General features: G+C 38.5%; 1 protein-coding gene across 2 annotated transcripts in view; it reads left to right on the top strand.

The window, feature by feature from the left end:
- The first annotated feature begins 14,824 nt into the window (after positions 1-14,824).
- LOC126469679 (pseudouridylate synthase 1 homolog) overlaps positions 14,825-23,144 on the top strand; it is a 120,516-nt gene continuing 112,196 nt past the window's right edge. The window contains exons 1-2 of one of the 2 annotated variants that reach the window (XM_050096834.1): positions 14,825-14,969; positions 17,749-17,974. In XM_050096834.1, coding sequence (XP_049952791.1) covers positions 14,915-14,969; positions 17,749-17,974 — 281 coding nt within the window. In that variant the 5' untranslated portion in view covers positions 14,825-14,914. Of the gene's footprint in view, positions 14,970-15,136; positions 15,317-17,748; positions 17,975-23,144 lie in introns of those variants that run through there. The other variant, XM_050096842.1, reaches the window with a different exon arrangement.

The following is a 23,144-nucleotide window of genomic DNA, read 5'->3' as shown; positions in this document are numbered from 1 at the left end:
AAATACGATGCCAGGCCCACTAACCTGTTACAAGCCGCATAGGCTAGCGCCAGGCAGACTTCATGAAGCTATGTTGGTCATAGAGTAGCTATTGCAAGCTGGACTTCTTAGACAGCCTAATAGTCCTTGCACCTTTCCCATTTGGCTTGTACCAAAGAAAGATGGCACCTATAGACCACGATGTGATTTTCAGGCAGCACAGACTTGTCAAAGATTCATAGACAATGCTCTTTCAAAAAGTTCCCTTCTGCTACACTTAGTTGGATAACATTTTAGTTTTCTTCCCTTCCAAGAAGGAACATGACAAGCATTTCGAACTTGGTGCTATCATCAACAATTACAAGTGTCAGTTGAAGCATTGCTCCAGTGAGAAAACGGAGGGGAGGGGCGCCCCCCCCCCCCCCTCCGCGAGTTGAAACTAAATTTAAATCAAATGGTAATTTTTGTAATCCGCGCCAAAGTTAACCATGCGAATTTAGAATATTGGTCAGTGGATTTAGTCATTTAATTCAGAATTCCCCAAGCCACCTTACTTTGTGCGCCTGAGAGAATATACTACCTGTACCAGTGACTTGTGCCCCCCATCCTGTTGGAATTGTGGGCGTCAAACATTAGCAGGGCTTCCCGAGCCGCCACAGCAGAACTCGCTCCACGTTTCCCTTACGGCACTATCTGCTTTGTCCCCGTTATTGTCATTGATACCATTGTTAGACTGCTTGCCCAAAATGCAGGAGCATATCCAAACAGTTTAAGCGCCTTCTCTGCAGCGCCCGATCCTTCACATAAAGCGCCGCGGTACGCCGCCAAGAACAGTTGCGGCGAACAGCTTTTTATGCTACCGTGTGCAGATTTGTTGGCGCCGTTACTGCTACTGCTACGCCGACGTCACGAAACGACTTTTCACAGGCGGCGATCCGAGACCTGGCCGGTCAAATGCACAGCCGAGTTGTTTCATGTGAAGGTCACTATTGGAAACTGTTTCACAAGTGGTAGCTCAGAGTGAAGAGGACGTTCGTCTTGGCAGTGTGGAGTTTTTCTGTTTTGTGCGACTTGAAACGAGTTTCCAAAATTACACCTTTCTTTTCTAAAAAAAAAAAAAATAAAAAAAACGTGTGACTCCTTAAGTAAATGTTGACCAGTGCTTTTTGTTCCTATATTACTTAATTTCGGAATTAATGTTAGTACAGTAACATTATTTGAGAATACTTACAAATTTTTACACGTTCCGTTGTGCTCTGTTTTTGATGCTGCGACTGCAAGGTTAAATTAGAAAGTAGAGAGAATTTCTACATCAGTCGTTTTACTTCATAAGCACGACGTATTTTGATGTTCACTCATCGTCTTCAGATAGCAAATGAATCAAACCAATTCAGGAATCTAAATTAGTTTTGCTGTTTTTAGTTAGGCAGTGGAAAGTGAGCTTTCGTGGGTAGTCGTACTTGTTGATGTAGTGAGTCCTCTTGAGCGAATTGTAGTGTATATTTCCTTGAATTTCCCCGAACGTCTATATCCGGATCTGAGTAACGAAGTGATTGACGTTGAAGCACAGTTGATCATTGTAGGGAACGATGCTGTAGGTTCGCAGATGCATGTCCTCGCAGTGTGGCTGTAGCAACGACAGCTGCGCGGCTGCTAACTATAATGGTAACTGGACTACGTTCTCACGCCGTCTTTTAACGTGCGGTGTTGAGTTCGCTTTACAGGATTATAATATCATTGTGACTTAACAGACGCACTCTTGCGAATAACATGATACCGGGTTCCTGCTATTTCTATAGCCCAACGAAAGCAATGGGAAGCACACCGCCTTTTACTGTAATTGGTATTAATCACGATCAGTTGTCATACTGGACACAAAAGGGAAACTAAAATGGGTCTGAGTCGTTCAAGTAAATACAGTAACTAACAACATTAAAATAATATAAACTTCTTGAGTACTTACTCATCAGTGTAGTGTGCAAGTAGATCGTCACACTTGTACAGAGGGGCATCATTATTAACGAGATGAGATTGTGCGAATGTCATACACACCATTCAGCAAAAATATGAAGCGCCAACACAAACAGAAAGAGAAATATGGCAAAGGACAAATGGCACTTAGTTCAAAATCACTTTCTTCCTCGACACTGTCATTACCTCGGCTCTAGTCTGTGGAAGAGTCGCTAACATTGTCCAAGGATATAATTATATTTTCAATATTAATTTCTACATTTACTTCACTCTTCCAAAAACCGTTTCTGTGTGGCGTACAACGTTACTCCACTTCTCTGGCGTTATTTGTGTCACTTCTTTCTGTAACAGTCTTTGAATTTCTGTCACAGTGAAACTTTTTTTATTTGTTAACATGTAATTTTTAGTTTGTGCCCAAATCATTTCGATGGCGTTAAAGTGGCAGTGGTATGGTGGAAGCCTAAGAACCCTGTGACCATGTTCTTTAGCTACCTCGTCCACAACATATTGTTGAAACAATGGCTTATTTTTCTTTGCTATTTCCATGAGCTATTCCTTACATAAATCGTCCTGAATTTTCAGGTTGTGGCGTTTAAACCATTCAACTATGTTGGCGTTTTTCGTTGCCATCGTCGGAGCTTTATCTTTAATCACAGATTGGTATGGGACATTATTCATTACAATTACAGGCGGCCGATTCAATAGTTGCTCTTTGAACCACTTCAGAAAAATATCGTGGTTCAGCTCCTTGTGGTAGTCACTTGTTTTCTTCGATTTGTAAACCAGGAGACAATTAGGCACACAACCAAATGCAGTTCCGCATGCAAGACAATAAATAATCCTTCCGCCCTTGTGCACGGGAATAGCAGAATTTCCACATTGGGGATCATTTGTCCAGTATTTTGTGACGGAATGATCAGCGTTTATCCACGTTTCGTCGAGCCACACGATGTCTTCAAACGTCAAGTTAAACGATATTTCTTAAAAATGGAAAATGCCATGCTACAGTATCATCTCTCCCCATTATAATTTTCCATCCATTAATTTTTTTTAATGGAAGGCAAGAGCTCTAACAACGATTAGTAAAGAAGTTTTGCTGACACTGAATAACTCAGCCTTGCGAAGAGTAACACACAGTTTTTTTTCTGGATGTTCTTTTCTTTAGTAATACCCATATATGTGGCGACTAACAGTAACCTGCTGAAAAGAGCCCAAGTTTGTTACTCGTGGTTCTGTCGTCCTCTTTTTTTTCCCGGGCGTCAGTCTGATGAACCAGACTCTTCCCCGTCCGTATTTTTCTTTACAAACTGTGACGACAGTATTTTTGTGTATCTTCGAAGCGTCTGCAGTTCTTTCGAATGTCTTTGTTAAAGGCAATAGAGTCGCACAATTGTCTCTCTCCTCGAAATATTCCCGCACGAAGCATACAAACTCACTTGTCTGACCACGCAAAACATGAACACATCGCCGACCTTTCCGTTTAACAGCCACTATTTTTTGCACTCTCGAGTGCAAGCGTCAAACATTCTACACTGCAAAATAAACCCGCCGCACAGAGAAACAAAGCTCGTAATGAAATTGTTTACATATGATACTGTCCCCCAGCATCGTCTGTAGCTGGCTACAGCAGCCTCTATACGCGGGCAGTATATCGTGGTAGTCAGTCGCGGTGTGCCGTCCCAGTGATAATTGTGTCGTAAAGACATTTAAAAAAAAAAACTGGAACGATAAGTGTACGTCGTGACGAAATAAATGTAAACGAACCGTATGTGTTTCACCAACCGCATAGGCAGCGTAAAATTTTCCTGTTTAATAGCAAATATTAATTTTAATCTTAGTATCAAGGAGTAAATTCCTTAAATATAATAGCTTATACGCTATTAATAAGGGAGAAGAAGGTTCCTAGATTGTTCCTCTCCCTCCCTCTCTTCGCTTGTTTCTAGTAACCGGAAGCAGGCATATTGCACCACGAAAATAATGTAAGCATTTGTACCGTTAGCCTTGTTAATACAGTACGTTACAGTTTATATGTGAGTTATTTCGATGTACAGTGAGCCAGCCCTCTGTCATGTCCGTTGCACTGAATTAAGTTTTCTTAAGACGTTTACATCTACAATTTTAGCGGCCGCTGCTTCAAAAGACGCCATTAAGCGTCGACCTAAAAAGCGAAATTATAGCGGAAGCGCTGATGTCGCCCACTTTAACATTTAACAAACATTTTTTCACAGCAAAGAGCCGCAGCGGAGAGCCAAATTACTTTTTAGATTTTACTTTTCAGCTTACGCCGGTAGCCAGGATTCGACAACCACAGCCTGAATACGATGGTAAGAGGAGTATTCTTAGAGTGTTGTGTGGGTCCACAAAAATTCCAGTATTTGAGTCCATGCTCTTAAGGTACAAATACGCCAGGATAATTATAATACTGTTATATTTTCATTTTCAGGTAATATTCTTGGAAGGAAATCAGTCCATTATGTTTTGTGATTTTACTGCTCAGTTTCGAGTTACATAAAAGTAAAACCAATTTTGAAATAATTTTCTAAAATAGTTAAATAACTCAAAAGTAAAAAACCAAAGTGCATATTTAAATCTCTTTGAATGACAGATTCCAAGTAAAACATCGTTTAACAATTTTTGAATATTGGACCACACAATTACACTCACTCTTTGTTAAAGACACCGAACAAAGGAGAATAAGTAAATAAATATATTCCTCTGGAAAAGCCACTTCGCAGCCGTAAACAAATGAGAACTCCAGCCAGGTCCACACAAGCTACTGAAGTGGCACCACCTTGTGGCTTTCTGTAATGGCATCGGAAGCTACTCTTCACACAGAACGCCACAAATTCTACGTAGTTGCACAGCTTTCAATATGGTGCCAATTGAAATCATATGGGTGGGTGTGAATGTTATAGCGCAGTTTACGGCATTAGGGCTATGACAAGAGTTAAATACAAGGTAGATGAAACCCAAATGTTGGATCAGAAAATAAATTTCGCGCAGGGATAAATCAGGGACCACCAACACATTTATAAAAGAAATAACACTCGGAGACGAAGATGCTGTCTGCAACAGCAAACTAACCAACAGCTAACATGTAAATACCGTCCGCAAGCACGCAGGATTTTAGAATCTTATTGTATTCATTGATACAGGCATTTTGAAAACCTAATTTTTAGTTTATGTGGGATACGTCATTGGTTTGCAAATATTGCGCGCACACACACACACACACACACACACACACACACATACACACACACACTGCTGCAGAAAATCAAACATCGATTGCTGTTCTTGGAGTTCCAAAACTGCGAGAATGTACCTGCCAACCTTTTTTTCGATTTTTTCGTTAATAAAATGGAAACACAATGAAATTGAATGGAGTACAAGCAGCAATTACTCCATAGTAACTGTGACAGAGTGCTCGTGTTTCGAACTACTGCCACCAGGGAGCAGTTGTGGAAGGAAAGTGACGCAACAAAGTACATCCAACAAATTTTGTGCTTCTGAAGTTACGCCACTAAAAACTGGTAGTTCACACATGCAACTGTAGTATGCCGGCTTTAGACTGTCCGACGGGCGAGGAGTGGTGGGGGAGTATAAGCCCAGCCATCATAGGTCCGTGTTCAGTGTTTCCACGAAAGCATAATTGACATAACAGTCATAGGGATTGGTAATTCATTTTATTGTTGTGAGTCGCATTCGTATCAATTTATGGAGCATAATTAGTCTCTCCATTCATTTCGAGATAAGAAAAAAAAGCAGGAAGTCCACAACACAGAGCAAACTGTGGTACACGAAGCATTTGATAGGGACTACAGCGCAATTGTTTGCTGCTTTTGGCAGAGGGCCGGCCTCGGTGGCCGAGGGGTTCTAGGCGCTTCAGTCCGGACCCGCGCGACTGCTGCGGTCGCAGGTTCGAATCCTGCTTTGGGCATGGATGTGTGTGATGTCCTTAGGTTGGTTAGGTTTAAGTAGTTCTAAGTTCTAGGGGACTGATGACCTCAGATGTTATGTCCCATAGTGCTCAGAGCCATTTGAACCATTTTTAAATGATGACTAACTGAAAATCTCAGCTGCCGACAGGTGTTGTTGATATACCTCGATGTGGACAGCTGAAAATGTGCGCCCCGACTGGGACTCGAACCTGGGATCTCCTGCTTACATGGCAGACGCTCTGTCCATCTGAGCCACCGAGGACACAGATGAATAGTGCGACTGCAGGGATTTATCCCTTGCACGCTTCCCGTGAGACTCACATTTCCAACTGTCCACAATTCTACATATGTAATGTACCTTATAGACATTTGCCCATCCACTCATTACTCGCGCGTGCTTTGGTGATTCTCGTAAGAGTTTGGGCAACCTGTGCACATTCGCACAGACGAAGGTCAATGGCTGGGTAGCCTTTAACTGTATATATGAAGACAGTAACTGTTCTCGAAAGAACACAAGTCAATTTTTTCCTGAATTCTGTACAGCTACTGACGTCTTGTAGTTCCCGGAGGTAGGTTCATCGTTGTCGGTCGCACTCGCAGATGCAATTTTCTGTCCGCACTCACCTTGTGTCGTCACGCGTGTATCGTGGATTGTGGTAGTGAAGAATATGACACATATAATTGGAAGTTTGCAGTCACTATTCATTACAAAATCACAACAATTATATTTCACCACTGTTTATTACGTAATAACTGTTTGCATACCTTTTTTTGTGTCACTCGTTGGGCTCCAGCTGTAGCTGCCCTCCATCGATCTTCTGTCGTCAACTTCTCTGATGTAAGATATTGATGTTGTTATCTACTGTATATGTCCAACTTTTTGTTATATCTACACATCAGATGGAGCAGCCACAAACATCTTCACTGTAATTGCAACTAAATTTCGGGTTTTCATAATAATAGTTAATGTTGACATTTAGGACAGTTGATCACCCTTCATTTGTTGGTGCATTGCCCTAAACAATATAGTTAATAATGTCTTTGGATGTTTGTACTATTTCAACTTCCTATTTCCGACATTGCTACTTATCCGAACTGTTTATGATTTTGTGTTATTTCTGTGCGATTGAAAATGAAATGTTAAATAGCTTTTAAGGCACAATTTACGATTCATAATATTTCATAATCGAACCTTCCTTCATCCAGAGCTACAGTGTGCAGCTTGCCTATGATTACCATTGACTAATACACATGCTATTTTGGATATCTCATTAGTTTTTTATTGCCAACATTTAATACTAATCGTATGGTCGTGCATGATTACGTTTTGTATATAGAAAAGAAGAGTTGATCCTACAATTACTCTCAGCAATTATGGCAACTAAAATGTCCGTGATTTTTATTGTTCGTTACTCAAAGTTATTATAGCAAGGACTATGATCCATTAGTATACTTCGATACAGTCATTCAAACTTAGTATGCTTTTATTTTCACCACGCTAAGAGTCCAATTCCTTCTTACATTCAATTTAAGGTCCCTTCGTATAGCCCACACATCCCATTATTAGTTATTCGACATGTAATAGAGTTTAATACTGAGCACTACTTTCTGTTATGCAGACAATTCCTCAGATATTCTTAGTCCGTGACCTTATGGCGAAGACTACCTAGACCGCAGTATAAGTTTCAGCTTAAATCTGTCTCATATATATTAACTATAGTCATTTTTCTTGCAGTTTAATGGATGTGCCCTGATCCCTTCTGTAGCATATGACACGGAAATGCCCGATATATCACATGCCACAGCTACTTCAGCTTATTCAGAGCCCAGAAAACAAAATAAGAGAACTAACAATTCTCGCACATAGTTTATATAGTAGAATTCAGAAACAAAAGTAACTGCGTTGAACCCTCTTTGATTTCCCTGAGGCGCTGCTTTTCTGCAGGTGTTGTTCTGATTACAGATTATATATCAATAAATTTAATTAAAACTTTTTCAATGCTATTGATTATTTCCGATATTATTGATCACCTCTTAGTTATATGAGAGTAAGGCTGATAATATTGTTCTCAATTAAAAGAGCGGTTATAAGCTTTAAATCATCCCATTGGTATAAAATTTTGGTAATAGCTCCTATGTAAGCCAGCCAGCACATCCTTGACAACTTGTCTATTCTCAGCAGTTCCTTTCTGGCCAATGTTTCATGCTCCAGAGAATATTAAGTTTGCTCTTAGTACCGCACAAAAGCCAATTGTAAACTTCTCTAATGATGTATTTTAAATGTGAAGGTATTACTTTGCAGGAGTATTCTGTGGCAAGATGCAATGAGTGTTACACACAAATGACAGTAGTATGATGGGGCAGAGATCCTTTTCAAAGAAAATGAACTATGCTCTTCTGTCACTACATTAGCTCTGTCCACACCTAACCTATTAATTTATTTAAATCAAGGCCATAGCTATCTGCTTTTTTAACACATTAGCTAAAGAACCAGCACCACCACCTTCTATTTCCAACAGACTATAAAATGTTGTTGTTATCTCTTCGTGTTTTGATTAAAATAACACTAAGATGCACAACTTTTTCTTGTTGCCAGTAGATGTACTCTCATCTATTATCATCGAATAAGGGTTGTTGTCAATGTCTTCATCGAGATCCTCAAGCAACCATGGTGAAAACACATTATTAATAAGCCATATACATTTAGTGTGATGTAATTTCATTCTACTGAGAACAGTAGATGACTTGTCCAAAGCTGGCAACAGATCTTCTAGATGGTCTACTGTTAATACTGAGCAATGCTCCACAATTAATGCCACCACTTTCAGCTATGCAAATTTTCTTTCGCTTAGTATATGCAGGCCTGTAAATGATTCTTACAGTTTGTAAGGTTAGACAAACCTTTTTTATGTGCTTGTACTTGCACTATTTGCTTTGGTTCCATCGCCTTTTGAACATATGAGCCACCCTGTAACAAATATTTAAACTGACTTTATAGTAATTACCAGGAACAGACAACTTTTATTTAATGGTCACTAAGGCACCACAAAAAGTTTTTGTTGAACCCATATCCTATTAATTAATTTATACAAAGTGAAAAACAATTGCAAATAAAATTTTGTAAACATAGGACCACAGTAACCTGAGTCGACTTGTACTGGATACATGTGAGGTGAACGCGCAATATTGCACTGACTTGTTGGTAAACATATTTAACGTTCTCAGTAAATGGTTTGTGGTCAATTGGTGAACATGTCAGTGGAATTACAGCGATTTAACTGTAAGCTGCCCTTGCAGTGGTGCCACCGTAAACTATGCTACATGGTTCCACAAAAGCAGAAGTCATGCATGGAAATAAAAAAATAGCTAAAACGTTTGTAAACAGACCTGAAATCGTCATATGTATTGACATGTTTAATAAACATTCTAACTGTAGCAATCATGTACATTTATCACAAGGAAGGAAAACAGTACTAAATACATTGAATTGCAACAAAGTAACACAGCAGACAACACTGGCTACCTCCAACATTACTGTCAGCTAACTAATGTTGGCTGCAGCCAAAACGAGTGACATCCGCCGATGCCGTCCAACTTTTACCGACTTCTGCCGATTCAGGACTAGGAAGTGGTCTGCCATCTGAAAGTTAATATTCTGTACATAGTAGTTCTAAAAACTGTATGTTTTAATAAGTGGCATAAAACATCAAGTAAAAGGCTCAAAATTGCTCTCTAATAACAAGTATTGGCAGTTTTATTTTATCATATCAGTGAAGCGACTTAGCTGTCAATAGAACTGCAAATCTCACTGTATGCCTATCATATGCTTGTCTAGTTGTGTGATGCTTGGAGGGAGTTACAAAAAAAAATGCAACAAAAGAACCAATACACTTTTGAGCAGTGCCGTCAAGAGTTTGTCAACAACTCAAGTAATTTGTTTGATACTGCACACATCAATACACTTCAATTAATGAAGACAAGTCGGTCTGCTAACTTAGATCGAGTGGACAAAAATCTGGCCAATAAAGAAGAGAGTGGATGCTCAGAACCATTAAGTAAAATGATGTGCTAAATAGTTTTCCAAACTAACTCCTGCAACATCATCTTATGAACCGTTACAAAAGACTTATCTTCTGATTCTAGTAAAATTGATATGCATTTGCAGTCAGATTTTCCAATCTGTTCGAGAACGTAGATCTCGGAACCTGTAAAACAACCATGTAGATAAATTTTATTAGTCTAGAATTAAGTAGCAGTAGACAGGTGCATAAACACTCACTATTTCATACTTATATGAAAGATTCAATGTTTATGATTGAAGCTACACTTAGATGCTTGGATGTAATAATGATGAATTTCGTACAAGTAAGTTCTCGATTCAGAGAATTCGTGCAGAATAGCGGAGGGAGCATGTGGAAGCCATAAACGGTGATTGTCAAAACAAGGTACTAGATGATGTTACTGTTCACTAGGATGGCATACTGTTACCTGCTTTACATAATCTAAAATCAAAAGAAGAATTTCTTCCAATAGTTACTTCATATTTGGCTAAAAAAATCTTATTGCTGTGCCAAGGCTGGAAAGCTCTTCAGGATACCAACAGGCACAAGCTGTTTGTAACACAGTTGTAGACTGACTTCTCAAAAACAAAGTGCAAATTCTTTGCTGTGATACTAGAGCTTCAAATATAAGTCATATCGATTAATCAGTTGTACCCATGTGTTTCTTCAACAAAAATTCAACACAGATTTGGTTATTTTTGCTTGCCGCCATAACGTGTATGAATTGTTGTTAAAAACTGTGTTTGAAGGAAACTCAGTCAAGTGGCAACAAATCCTGATATTGCACTCTTCAAACAGTTCTGAGATAACTGGGAAAGTAACAATGAACATAAAATACACGTATAGTCCAATAAAGAAAAGCTTGCATTGTATTTCTGTGATATTTTTAAATGGAGATACACAGAAAATTTAAGATTCGACCTCCAGCTGCAATAGACAAAGTTCTATAATAGGTGACAGCTATTTATTCTGTAAAATGTCATTAGTTTGTGGTCAATACTAAATTATGAGCAAGGATAAGGCAGTAACACCATTAAACATCTGCCTGTTCATTGTTACATGCTATGTCAAGCCATGGATTCAATCTATTTCAACAGTAAACACAACATTTCAAGGGTTCTGCTTTCCGAAGTCAATGGTAGACATATGTAAAAATTGATAAAAGCATCACACAAGGAGCTTTACAGAAGAAAGGCCAGTATTTATGGTATCTGAGTGATAAATTTTCTCTTTTATCTCTGTTTGACAATGATATGAATCAATAAATAAAGTGTAAGAGAACCAAAATTTGACAAAAGAGAATTTATCTGCACATGGTAAACATTACATCCCATCGAAGGAAGAACTTTTGAGTTCCATTCTGCTGTAAGTTAAATAATTGAATATAGAAGTTGTCTTCTTAGTTTTCATTTAGAATGTCATTTTATGTGACTTTCTCTTTTTCATTTTTGAAAAATGCCCCTAGAAATTCATTCAAGTCAGAAGCAAGTCATTATTCGATCATGTTAGAACTGATAACACTTTTTATCCACTGATGGTTTACTATGTGGCAAAATAACGCTTTTTTCAAGTAGCCAAAAATAAGGTTTCAACACTGAGGGCAGTGAACGATACAGCTAAAGAACAGTCAAGTTGATGCAAGACCAGTGCTTAATTTTAAAATTTTAGATGACAGTCGTCCCAAACGCACCTCTTCAACCACTCAACTCCCTCCCCCCCTCCCTGCCCCACTCACACATAAAAGTCACAATTTTTTAGTGTTGAAAACTTTTGAAAAACTTACAATGAGAAATATTTTTGTTTTTGGTTTACTTTCTTTTATTTTACAGAAGACTGTTCTGAATTTCATGTCCTTAAAACATAATTTCTTATAATCAAATCAAAAAAGATTTAACATAAACAACAGGTGCTACCACCTGTCCCCATAGCAGTCTCATGATGCTCCCTAATTCTGCTCAACATATCAGCCCAAGTCAGTAGTTTTGATGACTATGAGAACATGTTTCCAACTGCTGCCAGTCGCAACGTTCAACCGGTTGCCTTGTAGTTGCTTGGTGAACTTGTGTCCAGTATTAATTAATAAAACACTTTGCGATGAACAACATTGGAGATACTTCATCACATTACATTGGTCGCCCATTGTCACATTCATAAATGCTGGCAAAGTGTTAAATTACAGTTACATTGCGATTTGGTATAAGTGCACTATTTTAAATCTCCTCTGTGGGCTGGTTCCATCCCTTGCAATATAAATTTCCAGGGAGGTGCTCGCTGAAATTAAGCCCTGTACAAAATTTTGATCATTTAAACATGGTTGAGGAACAACAAGAACAATTTTTGTTTCATTACATGCAATAGCACTGGAATATATTTACTGACCATAGAAAGCCAACTAAGAAAAGAGAATTTAAAAAATAATATTTATTACAGTAAGAAATTGGCACATTGGGCATATTGATATTTCAGTTATCCAATAAACATTAAATTCTAGAATCCTTGTACTCAGTACAAATTTTCATGTCTCATGTTCGGCATTGAGTCAGCACATGTTACCATAATTAAATCGCAATAACATTTATTATGTGAGTTACTAAGGTCAAACAGCTAAAATTTAGAGGTAATGGGTGTTCAATTTCGTGAAAAAATGCCACTTGTATCTTGGGACAACCTAAAGGCAACACCAGGGAAGCAGAAAGTGCCCCCAAACGATAACACAAAAATCTGGACCACAGACTCAACAAAAGGCAGCACTGCTCTGCTCATTTCTGACCAACGAGGGTGAAAAGAATTATGTGTTTCAGTCGGCCCTTGGTGAGTGGTTTGGTCCACTGGACAGCATCATCTGGCTCTAGCGTCCACAGAGCCTTTGGAGAGCGAATCAGATTATTCCACCAAAACAAAAATAAGCACATAACGCCAGCAATAGAGTTGCAATTAATACATAGTTACTTCTTATCTTAATGGCATACAAAACAACATGAAAAGCCACAGAGCCAACTGAGTATGAAATAAAACACGAACCAGTAACCAGAAACCAACCTTCCACACTTCAGCAGCCTATGAAGTACTCACTGATCTCACTCAATAAGCAGTATCAGAATGATATGATTTCCTACAGGGTGATTCGTCACAGTTGCACTAATTCTAAAAATAAAATGAAAATCGTTTATTTAGCTGTTGATACAGGACTGATGGTCTAGTTTGCATTAAGTGAAGTATGTACAAACCTTAGAAATTCAGAAACTTACCAAAAAATTATTGTTCAGCTTTCCATGCAGGACGATATCTCCCCATGGTAAATAGTTTAGGTAATAGATATCTACAGCCTCTGTTTCAATTAATATATCCTAGAAATCACAGCATCAGCGAACACAACAATAAACAAAACACTCAAAAAATCTCTACCGTGTACATCTAAAACCGAATATATCGGTAATTGTATTCTTCTTTGGCGAATGCAAGAAAGAGCCAGAAATGGACGGACTGTGCTACAATGAAGAGTCTGAATTATACTTATGTTTGGAGAAATGACAACCACTTGTCAAATGTCACACCGACAAAGCTGTAAATCATAATCATCAATCTCTCTTTAGTTTCTTAAGGGAGACATAAAAATTTGTATCATTAATTGTATGGGCTGGTAGCTTCGACTAGCAGTTTTTGAACATCCCATGACATTGATATGTGCTACACTTGTATCTATATCTTGCAGCCATCAATATGAAGCTAACACCAAACACCAGAGACGAAAAAATGAAAGATTTATCGACTGATTTGGAGAGAGAGATAGAGAGAGAGGAGAGAGAGTGAGAGGGAGCATATCAATAAAACTAAATATGTGTTATTTCAACTAAAACATAAGAGATGTAGTGGAGTGGTATGGTAGTATGGCTACACAGAAAAAAATACTTCCCAATTTCCCCACTTCCCAAATTTTGCCAAAATTTTCGTTTCTCCAAAAATTACCTAAAAACAAATTGTTTTTCCCCAAATTTGCGTAAAAGACTCCCAGTCTGGAGACACTGTGCCAGCGGTTGATGTGAGCAGAGATGAAACTCAAGGGGAAGATATTACGCGCTGTATCGTGTGATCAAACTCTACCCACCGAAAATGCAGTAATAGCATCTCCTTTGCCTCTATAGTGCGCAGCCGAGAATTGTCATGAAGCAAACGCATGACAGTTATGTTACGTGGGCTACATGGCATTCTACGCATCTTTACGCGCTCACTGTGCGATCAGAACATCTGTGCAAAGCTTCATTGGCTTTGCTTTCCGAACAGCCCTCGCATTCCCACGTCGTGGTATTTAACGAACTGCCGTTAGAGAACCAAGCAGAGAAGAAATAGTTTTCTACAATTGTGTATTCTATTTTAAAGTGATGGCGAAGTAACTCTAAATAAGTTATTAAAGGTTTCACAGTCCAGCCACATAAAGGTGTAATCATCAAGTTTGGCGTGTAACATTTCCAGTAGCAGGTTTTCATGTCTACATTTACTTCTCTTTGTAAACTAGTCGTTGGAACAGCGTCTGATTTTCTTTTTTTTCCCATAAACACAGTGCCAGAGTCAATGTTAGAAATGCTTCATCAGCATTTTTGGCCACTATCACTACAGCCAAAATACTCACAAAAACGAACAGCGTCTGCTACAGAGTGAGGTTAAACCGACAAACTTTGTTTGTACGTGTTGAGGATAGTTTGTCAAATCTGCAGCTACGCAGTAGAGTGTTTGACAAACCAGTTTGCTCGTTTACGGGCCTAACAGCAAGTCTCTACAACATCTTCTCCCTTTATTTTAACGTCCTTGCTAGAACATATATCGACTGGTTTATCACGAATGTGATCTATGGCATAAGAAACTATCGAGAGAATGGCTATCGATCATCAGCGAGATGTCGATAGTTAGCATTTGTTGACAAGCAATTTGGTGTGTGTGGTGTGTTGTGTTTGTGTATTTACCCACATGTTACGTATGATTTATGCTTCTCATAAGTACTACAGTGTCTTTTCAAGTTTATGTAAGGAATATGCTTCACATTGAGCATCCCTGTCACAGATTTTTGTGTAGGCTTATAAACAAATGTTAAAAATCATTTATTTTGTCATTGTGAGATTGAAGCACCCGCTTTTGGCCGTATATGCCTGCAAATAAAATTTGTTTTTGACAGGTTCCACCTTGAGCAAGCACAGTTGTGCTTGTGCAAAGCCGAAACTTTCCAAAAACAAATTTCATTCTATTTTCTTTCAGTTACGAAGCCTTGCAAGGAGAAACAAAAATTATTTTTCGGGCTCTGATTTGGATCCTCGTTTCTTGCCTGGGTTAAATTTTATTCTATACAGTTCCACTTGCACATTGTTTCCTCAGGTCAGTGTACTGTATTGAAAGCCACCGCCAGAGTATTTCGTCGACCGCACATTGTATAGTCTATTGTCTAACTTTCGGTAATCGTTTGAGCTGCAAATTTTTACTATTTTTTTTGTTTCAAGTCTCATCTTACGCGTAGGAAATTTATGTGAACAACCTTATTTTGAAATAATGTCAACGGGAAAGTTGTTCTGTATTTTATTCCAAACTCATATTGACATATGCCCCGTACTTCTAGTTGAACTCACAATTACAGTACAAGAAGCAGATATCTTAGGAGTATGTTTCTGGAATGATTTAAGGTGTAATGACTTCATGAATATAGGTATGCGGAAGACAGAAATGGTGTTTTTGCGAAATATCTGTGCAGTAAGCAGTCAGTCTTCATCAGATTGTGAATTAATTACGTATTGCATTCTTCAAGATTCCATCTTGCGTCCGTTGCTTTTTTTGTGTTGACATTAATGACCTCACGTCTGTTACATTACTAGATGCTGAGTTTTTTTTTCTTGCAGATGATCCAAACTTTGCAATAAGTAGCAAGTAAAGTTCAGATTTAGAAATAGCTGCTACTCAATTTTTCACTGACATTAATAAATGGTTTAAAGCTAATTCATTGCCATTAAACTTTGAGAAGACCCTCTATATACAGTTCAGAACATATAAGAGATTTCCTTCCAGCATGTGCATAACATATGAAGGCATGCAGATCAAATTGGTTGACAGTGTTAAATTCAATTGGGAAGGACATGCCACATAATTGTTTAAGTTCCTAACCAAGTCTGTAATTGCAGTGGGAATGATGTCAGATGTAGGATGTATAAATATAAAAAATTTTCATACTTTGCTAACTTACATTTTATTATGTCATACAGGATCATATTCTGCACTAACTCATCAATCTGAGCAAAAGTTTTTAGCGTGCAATAAGAATCATTTGTGGTGTAAATTCAAGAACATCATGGAGACCCCTGTTCAAGGAACTTTGTATTCTAACCACTGCTTCTCAGTATATTTATTCCTTAATGAAATTTGTTGCAAGTAATATATCTCTATTTCCAATCAATATTTCAATACATTGTATCAATAGTAGGAATAAGAACAATGTATGCAAAGGCCTAAAATCACTTATATTGATCTGAAAACAGGTCCAATATTCAGGAACATGCATTTTCAACAAATTGCCAACAACCATTAAAAACTTGGTTTCAGATAAATCATAATTTAAACAGAGTGTGAAAGACTTTTTGATAGGCAACTCCTCCTACTCTACAGATGAATATCTTAGCAGGGATTGTTAGACCAGTTTAAGTGAAAATGTCTGTTAGATTTCAAGTTTTGACAGCACTGGGCCACAACAGTCAAGTTTAGTTATTTTGTGTTTGATAAATGTATTAAAAGTGCATAACAATATTTCATTCTGACAGCATACTAATTCTGTAAATATTAGCAGTTCCAGTTTACTGTAATGTATTCACCTATTTTGACAATCTCTTGACAAATGATCAGGGTAGTAAGTATTATATTCAAATGTTTTACATTTTTTATGTTATACTATCTGAAATTTTTCACATCCACGAGAATCATCTCATTTTTTGGGTCTGTGGAATGAGAACTGAATCCAATCTAATCTAATACTTAGATTTATTTGAAGGTGCCTTACAAAACTTTTGCTCCACAAATCCTTGAGTAGTGTTTAATGGTGCTAATCCTAACCGATTACAAACCTAGTGTAAAAATTTCAAAGAAGTGTGAAAATGTCAGTGAAATGCCTAGCAAACTGCAATGGTAGACATAGTGTGAAGCGCATTGTACCAATGGAGAGCCATACTCAAGACTTTTAAGAGCCTACATTCCAAAACAAAATGTATTACTTCCTTTGACATGCACATAACGTAATGACCACGGTGGTAAAATTAGAGAAATTTGGGACTGTCAACAGTCTTTCTCTTCACAAGCCATCTGTAGATGATGAGGGAAAGGGTGCAAAACAGTTCTGCTGCATTGTATACCATATGCCACATAACATACAGTGGCTTATGCAATACAGAAGTAGCTTGCAAATGATTGCGTATAATCTAGGAAGCGAGTTCCATCAACATCATTGTTTGTAACAACTCAAGCAGTTTACAAATGTTTTTTCATATGTTCGTATTGTGGTGACTGAAACAAGTATTTCTGACCACTTGTGCCTTACCTCAAAGTACTAAGTTTAGGATTCACTCATGTCAAATATTGTGCACACAGTGGTTTGACACAGAAAGAGAATTTTTTGTCTTCAAACCATCTTCTGGCCTAATGAGTCTCAGCTTTTGCACTTTGAATTTGTGCACTGAACTTTACAAAATATTACTAATTGATTATAGTATGCTCTGAATCTATATAATAACAGCTTTCATTAATTTATGAACTTATCATAACATTTATAACAGTTCTAGGGAATAGGTCAGGAATTTGGAACCAATTTCTTAAGATGAGTGACCATATTGCAGCAGATACGGAGAAGACAGAGGCACTGGAAACTAGAAAGAGAGCTTTAGATGAAGATGATCCTCAACCAAATGTAAAAAGACATCTCACTGAGAAAGAGAGAGTAAAAAGAAAAAAAGTTGCAATGTTGGTATCTTATTCAGGACAAGGGTACCTTGGCATGCAAAGGTAATTTTTTGAGCTTAATACAGTTGTGTATTGCTTTTATATTTTTGTGTAATTTTATTTTATTCATGCTCACAAATCATGATGTTAGTCATGTAGTAATTGTGCTAATCTTCCTCTTTGAACTTCTACAGTAACTCAAAAAATAAGGTAAAAGTATATGGTAAAGTGTGTAATACAGAGCAATCAGGGAGTTTGAAAGAGCTGAAAATAAAAGTATGTGCAACCTTGTTGTAAGCTATGGTAAAGAGAAAGTATTTGAATGTTGCATGTATTGGTAACTATATTTACCACACAAACAGGTTACCTTATAAATAAATTTATTATCTCTGTGTAACATTTTCGGTTGCTCCAAAATTGCTGTCACCTTCTGAAAGGCAAATTCAAAATTGCGACAATCTCAAAAGTGTGATGGCTTTAGAGTCTTAACAGGGGTAGTGCAGTTATTAACTTGTTTTGCGAGGCAATGTTGGCAACACACACTATGTGATATTATGGGAACGCAAGGGGCTGTGTCAACAGCTGTTTCTAAACACTCAGTGAGAGAGCAGTAGATAGGGTACGTGTTTTCTACTTTGATTTCCAACAGGTAACTGCATCTTTTCTTGACAGCGTTTAATTACCAGAGGTTATCATACCATTAGCCATATGAAATAGGTGGGTAAATGGAGGCGTCCGATACCACCTGTCAGCTTGACACCATCAAGAGTTCCAGATACCCTCTCTTAATGAAATGATGCAAAAATGTGTGCAGTTTGACACAGAACTGTAGCCCACAGTCTGATGATCAGAAATTTTATGCCACCACTTCCCCTCTTTGTTAACTAAATACTGGTGGTGAAAATCTTTCCACCAACGTTGTTCAGACTCACAGCTATATTAAACTCGTTATTGAACTAGTGTGTGTAGTGTCTCTGTTTGTATGTCTGTGAAGGACAATATCAATTTCCAGAGTGACGTTGACTATTTCCACAGTAGATGTACTTTCCTACACATAGACAAGTTACTCTCGTGGTGTAGAAGCAGCTGCCAACTCCGACGGTCGCCTGTCAATGTTACTCTCGTGGTGTAGAAGCAGCTACCGACTCCGACGGTCGCCTGTAAAATTCTTGAAATGTAAGAGAAAGAAAACTTCTGAAAGATCTTCTCGAATTGGGATACTACCATTCACATTTGGTCATTCGATGATTGTCTGCAAGTGAAATGGGTTTGTTTTAGCAGAGAAACCTTTCTCTATGCTTTTGACCGTGTTATTGAAGCAGGTTCTACAGCAAACATCGACCACCAAATGTTTGAAGTCCTATACAAGCTTGTCGTACACTACAGTTCATCACAGAATCTGGTGATCAAAAATAAATATGCGCGAAATTACCTTTGAAATGCAGCAGATTGTATTATGGCTGTTACTAAACTCCACATTAACATTACATATCGCTTGTGAATTAAAAAAGAAACAAATTATACAATATGGCGGCTAACAATGACTGTTTCCTTGAACACACTTCATACACATCCTCTCCTTATCCTGTCTCTCGACAAAGTCCAGTCACATATGAATTTTTTTACAGTTTTTTACTTGCCATGGAGCAATGCTAAGTCAAGGAATAAATATTTCCCTTGAGCAGGCGAAACACACTGCCTCGTGATATATATTAACTTTGAACTAATAACAATAGGAAGGTCGTTCAACCGACCAGCTGATCGATTCACGATTCCTGACCACTAGCACGAGCCAAGGGATATTATACAGCAATCTCTCTATCAGGTAAGATTAAAAATGTGCATGTTGGCTAAGGAGCTGGAGCAGTATAAATGAACAGTCGGCCAGTGTGTAAGTTGAAAGCAGTGTATTCTGAAGCAGTTTCACTGTCAAATATTCTGCCTAAATTTTCCCCTATGTAATTACAGTTGTTTTCTCTCGGATGCATCGTATTCTGTACGTTATGTTATTTCAATATTGTCCTCCCCCCATGGGAGCGAAATTTTGTTTACAATGTTTCGCGAACCCACTCTGTACTAGCTGTATGCATTACTTTCTCAACCGAATGGTCTTCACTTTAACTTTACATAAAAATTCACTTGATAGCCTAATTTCATAAATGACTGCTATCAAGTACCGTTCCCTACATTTACCAAACACTGTTGACAATAGGTGATTGGTAGGGCCATGGCCTTTTTAGATTTTGGACCTCCCAATCTGGGCAAAGCCTCCACGAGAAACCATGGAAAACCGGGAGTAAGGTCAGCCAACCTGGTTTCCAATACCCATTTCGCATTTTGGTACTGTAATTATTATCCTTGATTGAAATTTCTGAATTTAAATTACAATCTTCTTGTTCAGTTTTTCACAATTAGATATTGCAGAGAAGCTTGGTGACATTGGTCGCTCTCACAGGGAAGTTGAGTGCTGCAGGGCAGGCTGGTCTCGAATGATGACTCTCTCCCCCACGACTGCTGCTGGGATGCGTAGCCAACGGATCGGAATTGGGTTGTCACTTGTGGTGGACCAGGTGGTTATGGGCTCGCATCCGGATCAGGAATGGTATGTGGTGGACATGAAACAGAATGAAAAGTCTGAGCCTTCTGACTCCTTACTCTGAATTTCTTCTTAGCCCTGAAACTGTTAGTAGATTGGCATGCTACCATGTTTCTGTACTGGCATGTTAGATTCAGATTGAGTTTTTCTTTGTTCACTTTTCACCATTCTTTCATATTTCAAACACTTCTGTTAATGTCACTGTTTTTATATACTGTTTTCATCGACTTACACCGTGGATCACTCTCAACACAATATGGAATCTCATAAAGTTCCTAATTATGGAGCATTGGTTGTACCCTATCAACAGTCACAGGTTGTCCGTGGGCATGCACAATTACACTGCGCCTATATTTCAATAACTTCATATGCAATTTAATCAGTCACATATTCCCCCCCCCCCTCCTCCCCCCACATGAACCATGGACCTTGCCATTGGTGGGGAGGTTAGCATGCCTCAGCAACACGGATAGCCATACCGTAGATGCAACCACAATGGAGGGGTATCTGTTTAGAGGCCAGACAAATGTGTGGTTCCTGAAGAGGGGCAGCAGCCATTTCAATAGTTGCAGGGGTGACATTCTGGATGATTGACTGATCTTGTAACATTAACCAAAACGGTCTTGCTGTGCTGGTACTGTGAATGGCTGTGAAAGCAAGGGGAAACTACAGCTGCAATTTTTCCTGAGGGCATGCAGATTTTCTGTATGATTAAATAACGATGGCGTCCTCTTGGGTAAAATATTCTGGAAGTAAAATAGTCCCCCATTTGGATCTCTGGATGGGGACTAATCAAGATGACATCGTTATCAGGTGAAAGGAAACTGGCTTTCTACAGATCGGAGCTTGGAACGTCAGATCCCTTAATTGGGCAGGTAGGTTAGAAAACTTAAAAAGGGAAATGGATAGGTTAATCTTAGATATAGTGCGAATTAGTGAAGTTCGATGGCAGGATGATCAAGACTTCTGGTCAGGTGAATACAGGGTTATAAATACAAAATAAAATAGGGGTAATGCAGGAGTAGGTTCAATAATGAATAAGAGAATAGGGGAGCGGATAAGCTACTACGAACAACATAGTAAACGCATTATTGTAGCCAAGGTAGACACTCTACCACAGTAGTAAAAGTTTAAGTGCCAATTACATCCGCAGATGATGAAGAGATTGAAGAAATGTATGATGTGATAAAAGAAATTATTCAGATAGTTAAGGGAGATGAAAATTTAATAATCATGGGGAACTGGAATTCAATAGTAGGAAGAGGAAGAGAATAAAAAGTAGTAGCTGAATATGGAATGGGGCCAAGGAATGAAAGAGAAAGCCGCTTGGTAGAATTTTACACAGAGCGTAAGTTAATCATAGCCAAGAAGAATCATGAAAGAAGGTTGTATACATGGAACATTCCTGGAGACACTGGAAAGTTTCAAATAGATTATATAATAGTAAGACACAGATTTAGGAACCAGGTTTTAAATTGTAAGACATTTGCAGGGGCAGATATGGACTCTGAGTAAAGAAAAACTCGATCCTAATCTAACATGCCAGTGCAGAAACATGTTAGCATGCCAATGTACTAACAATTTCAGGCCCAAGAAGAAATTCAGAGTAAGGGATCAGAAGGCTCACACTTGTCGTTCTGTTTCATGTCCACCACATTCCATTCCTGATCCCACCAATTTGAGCCTGTAACCACCTGGTCCACCATGAGGGACAACTCGATCCCGATCCATCAACTACGCATCCCGGTAGCAGTCATGGGGGAGAGAGTAATCATTTGAGACCATTCAGACCCTGCAGAGCCCAGTTTCTGTGCGAGAACGACGACGCCACCCAGCTTCTCTGCAATATCTAGTTTTGAAAAACTGAACAACAAGATAGTGATTTAAATTCAGAAATTTCAGTCAAAGATACAGAAATACCGTAGAAGAAGAATGGGTAGCTTTGAGAGACGAAATAGTGAAGGCAGCAAAGGATCAAGTCTGTAAAAAGATGAGGGCTAGTAGAAATCCTTGGGTAACAGAAGAGATACTGAATTTAACTGATGAAAGGAGAACATATAAAAATGCAGTAAATGAAGCAGGCAAAAAGAAATAAAAAAATGTCTTAAAAAAGAGAGCAACAGGAAGCGCAAAATAGCTAAGCAGGGATGGCTAGAGGACAAATGTAAGAATGTAGAGGCATATATGACTAGGGGTAAGATAGATACTACCTACAGGAAAGTTATAGAGACCTTTGGAGACAAGATAACCACCTGTATGAATATCAAGAGCTCAGATGGAAAACCAGTGCTAAGTAAAGAAGGGAAAGCAGAGAGGTGAAAGGAGTACATAAAGGGTCTATACAAGGGCGATGTACTTGAGGGCAATATTATGGAAATGGAAGAGGATGTAGATGAAGATGAAATGGGAGATAAGATACTGCATGAAGAATTTGATAGAGCACTGAAAGACCTAAGTTGAAACAAGGCCCTGGGAGTAGACAACATTCCATTAGAACTACTGATAGCCTTGGGAGAGCCAGCTGTGACAAAACTCTTCCATCTGGTGAGCAAGCTGTATGAGACAGGCAAAATACCTTCAGACTTCAAGAAGAATGTAATAATTCCAACGCCAAAGAAAGTAGGCATTGACAGGTGT

The sequence above is a fragment of the Schistocerca serialis genome, chromosome 1 (assembly GCF_023864345.2).
Source record: "Schistocerca serialis cubense isolate TAMUIC-IGC-003099 chromosome 1, iqSchSeri2.2, whole genome shotgun sequence".
NCBI lineage: Eukaryota > Metazoa > Arthropoda > Insecta > Orthoptera > Acrididae > Schistocerca > Schistocerca serialis.
The sequence above is the reverse complement of the archived record's forward strand: the minus strand, read 5'-3'. Positions and strand labels throughout refer to the sequence as shown.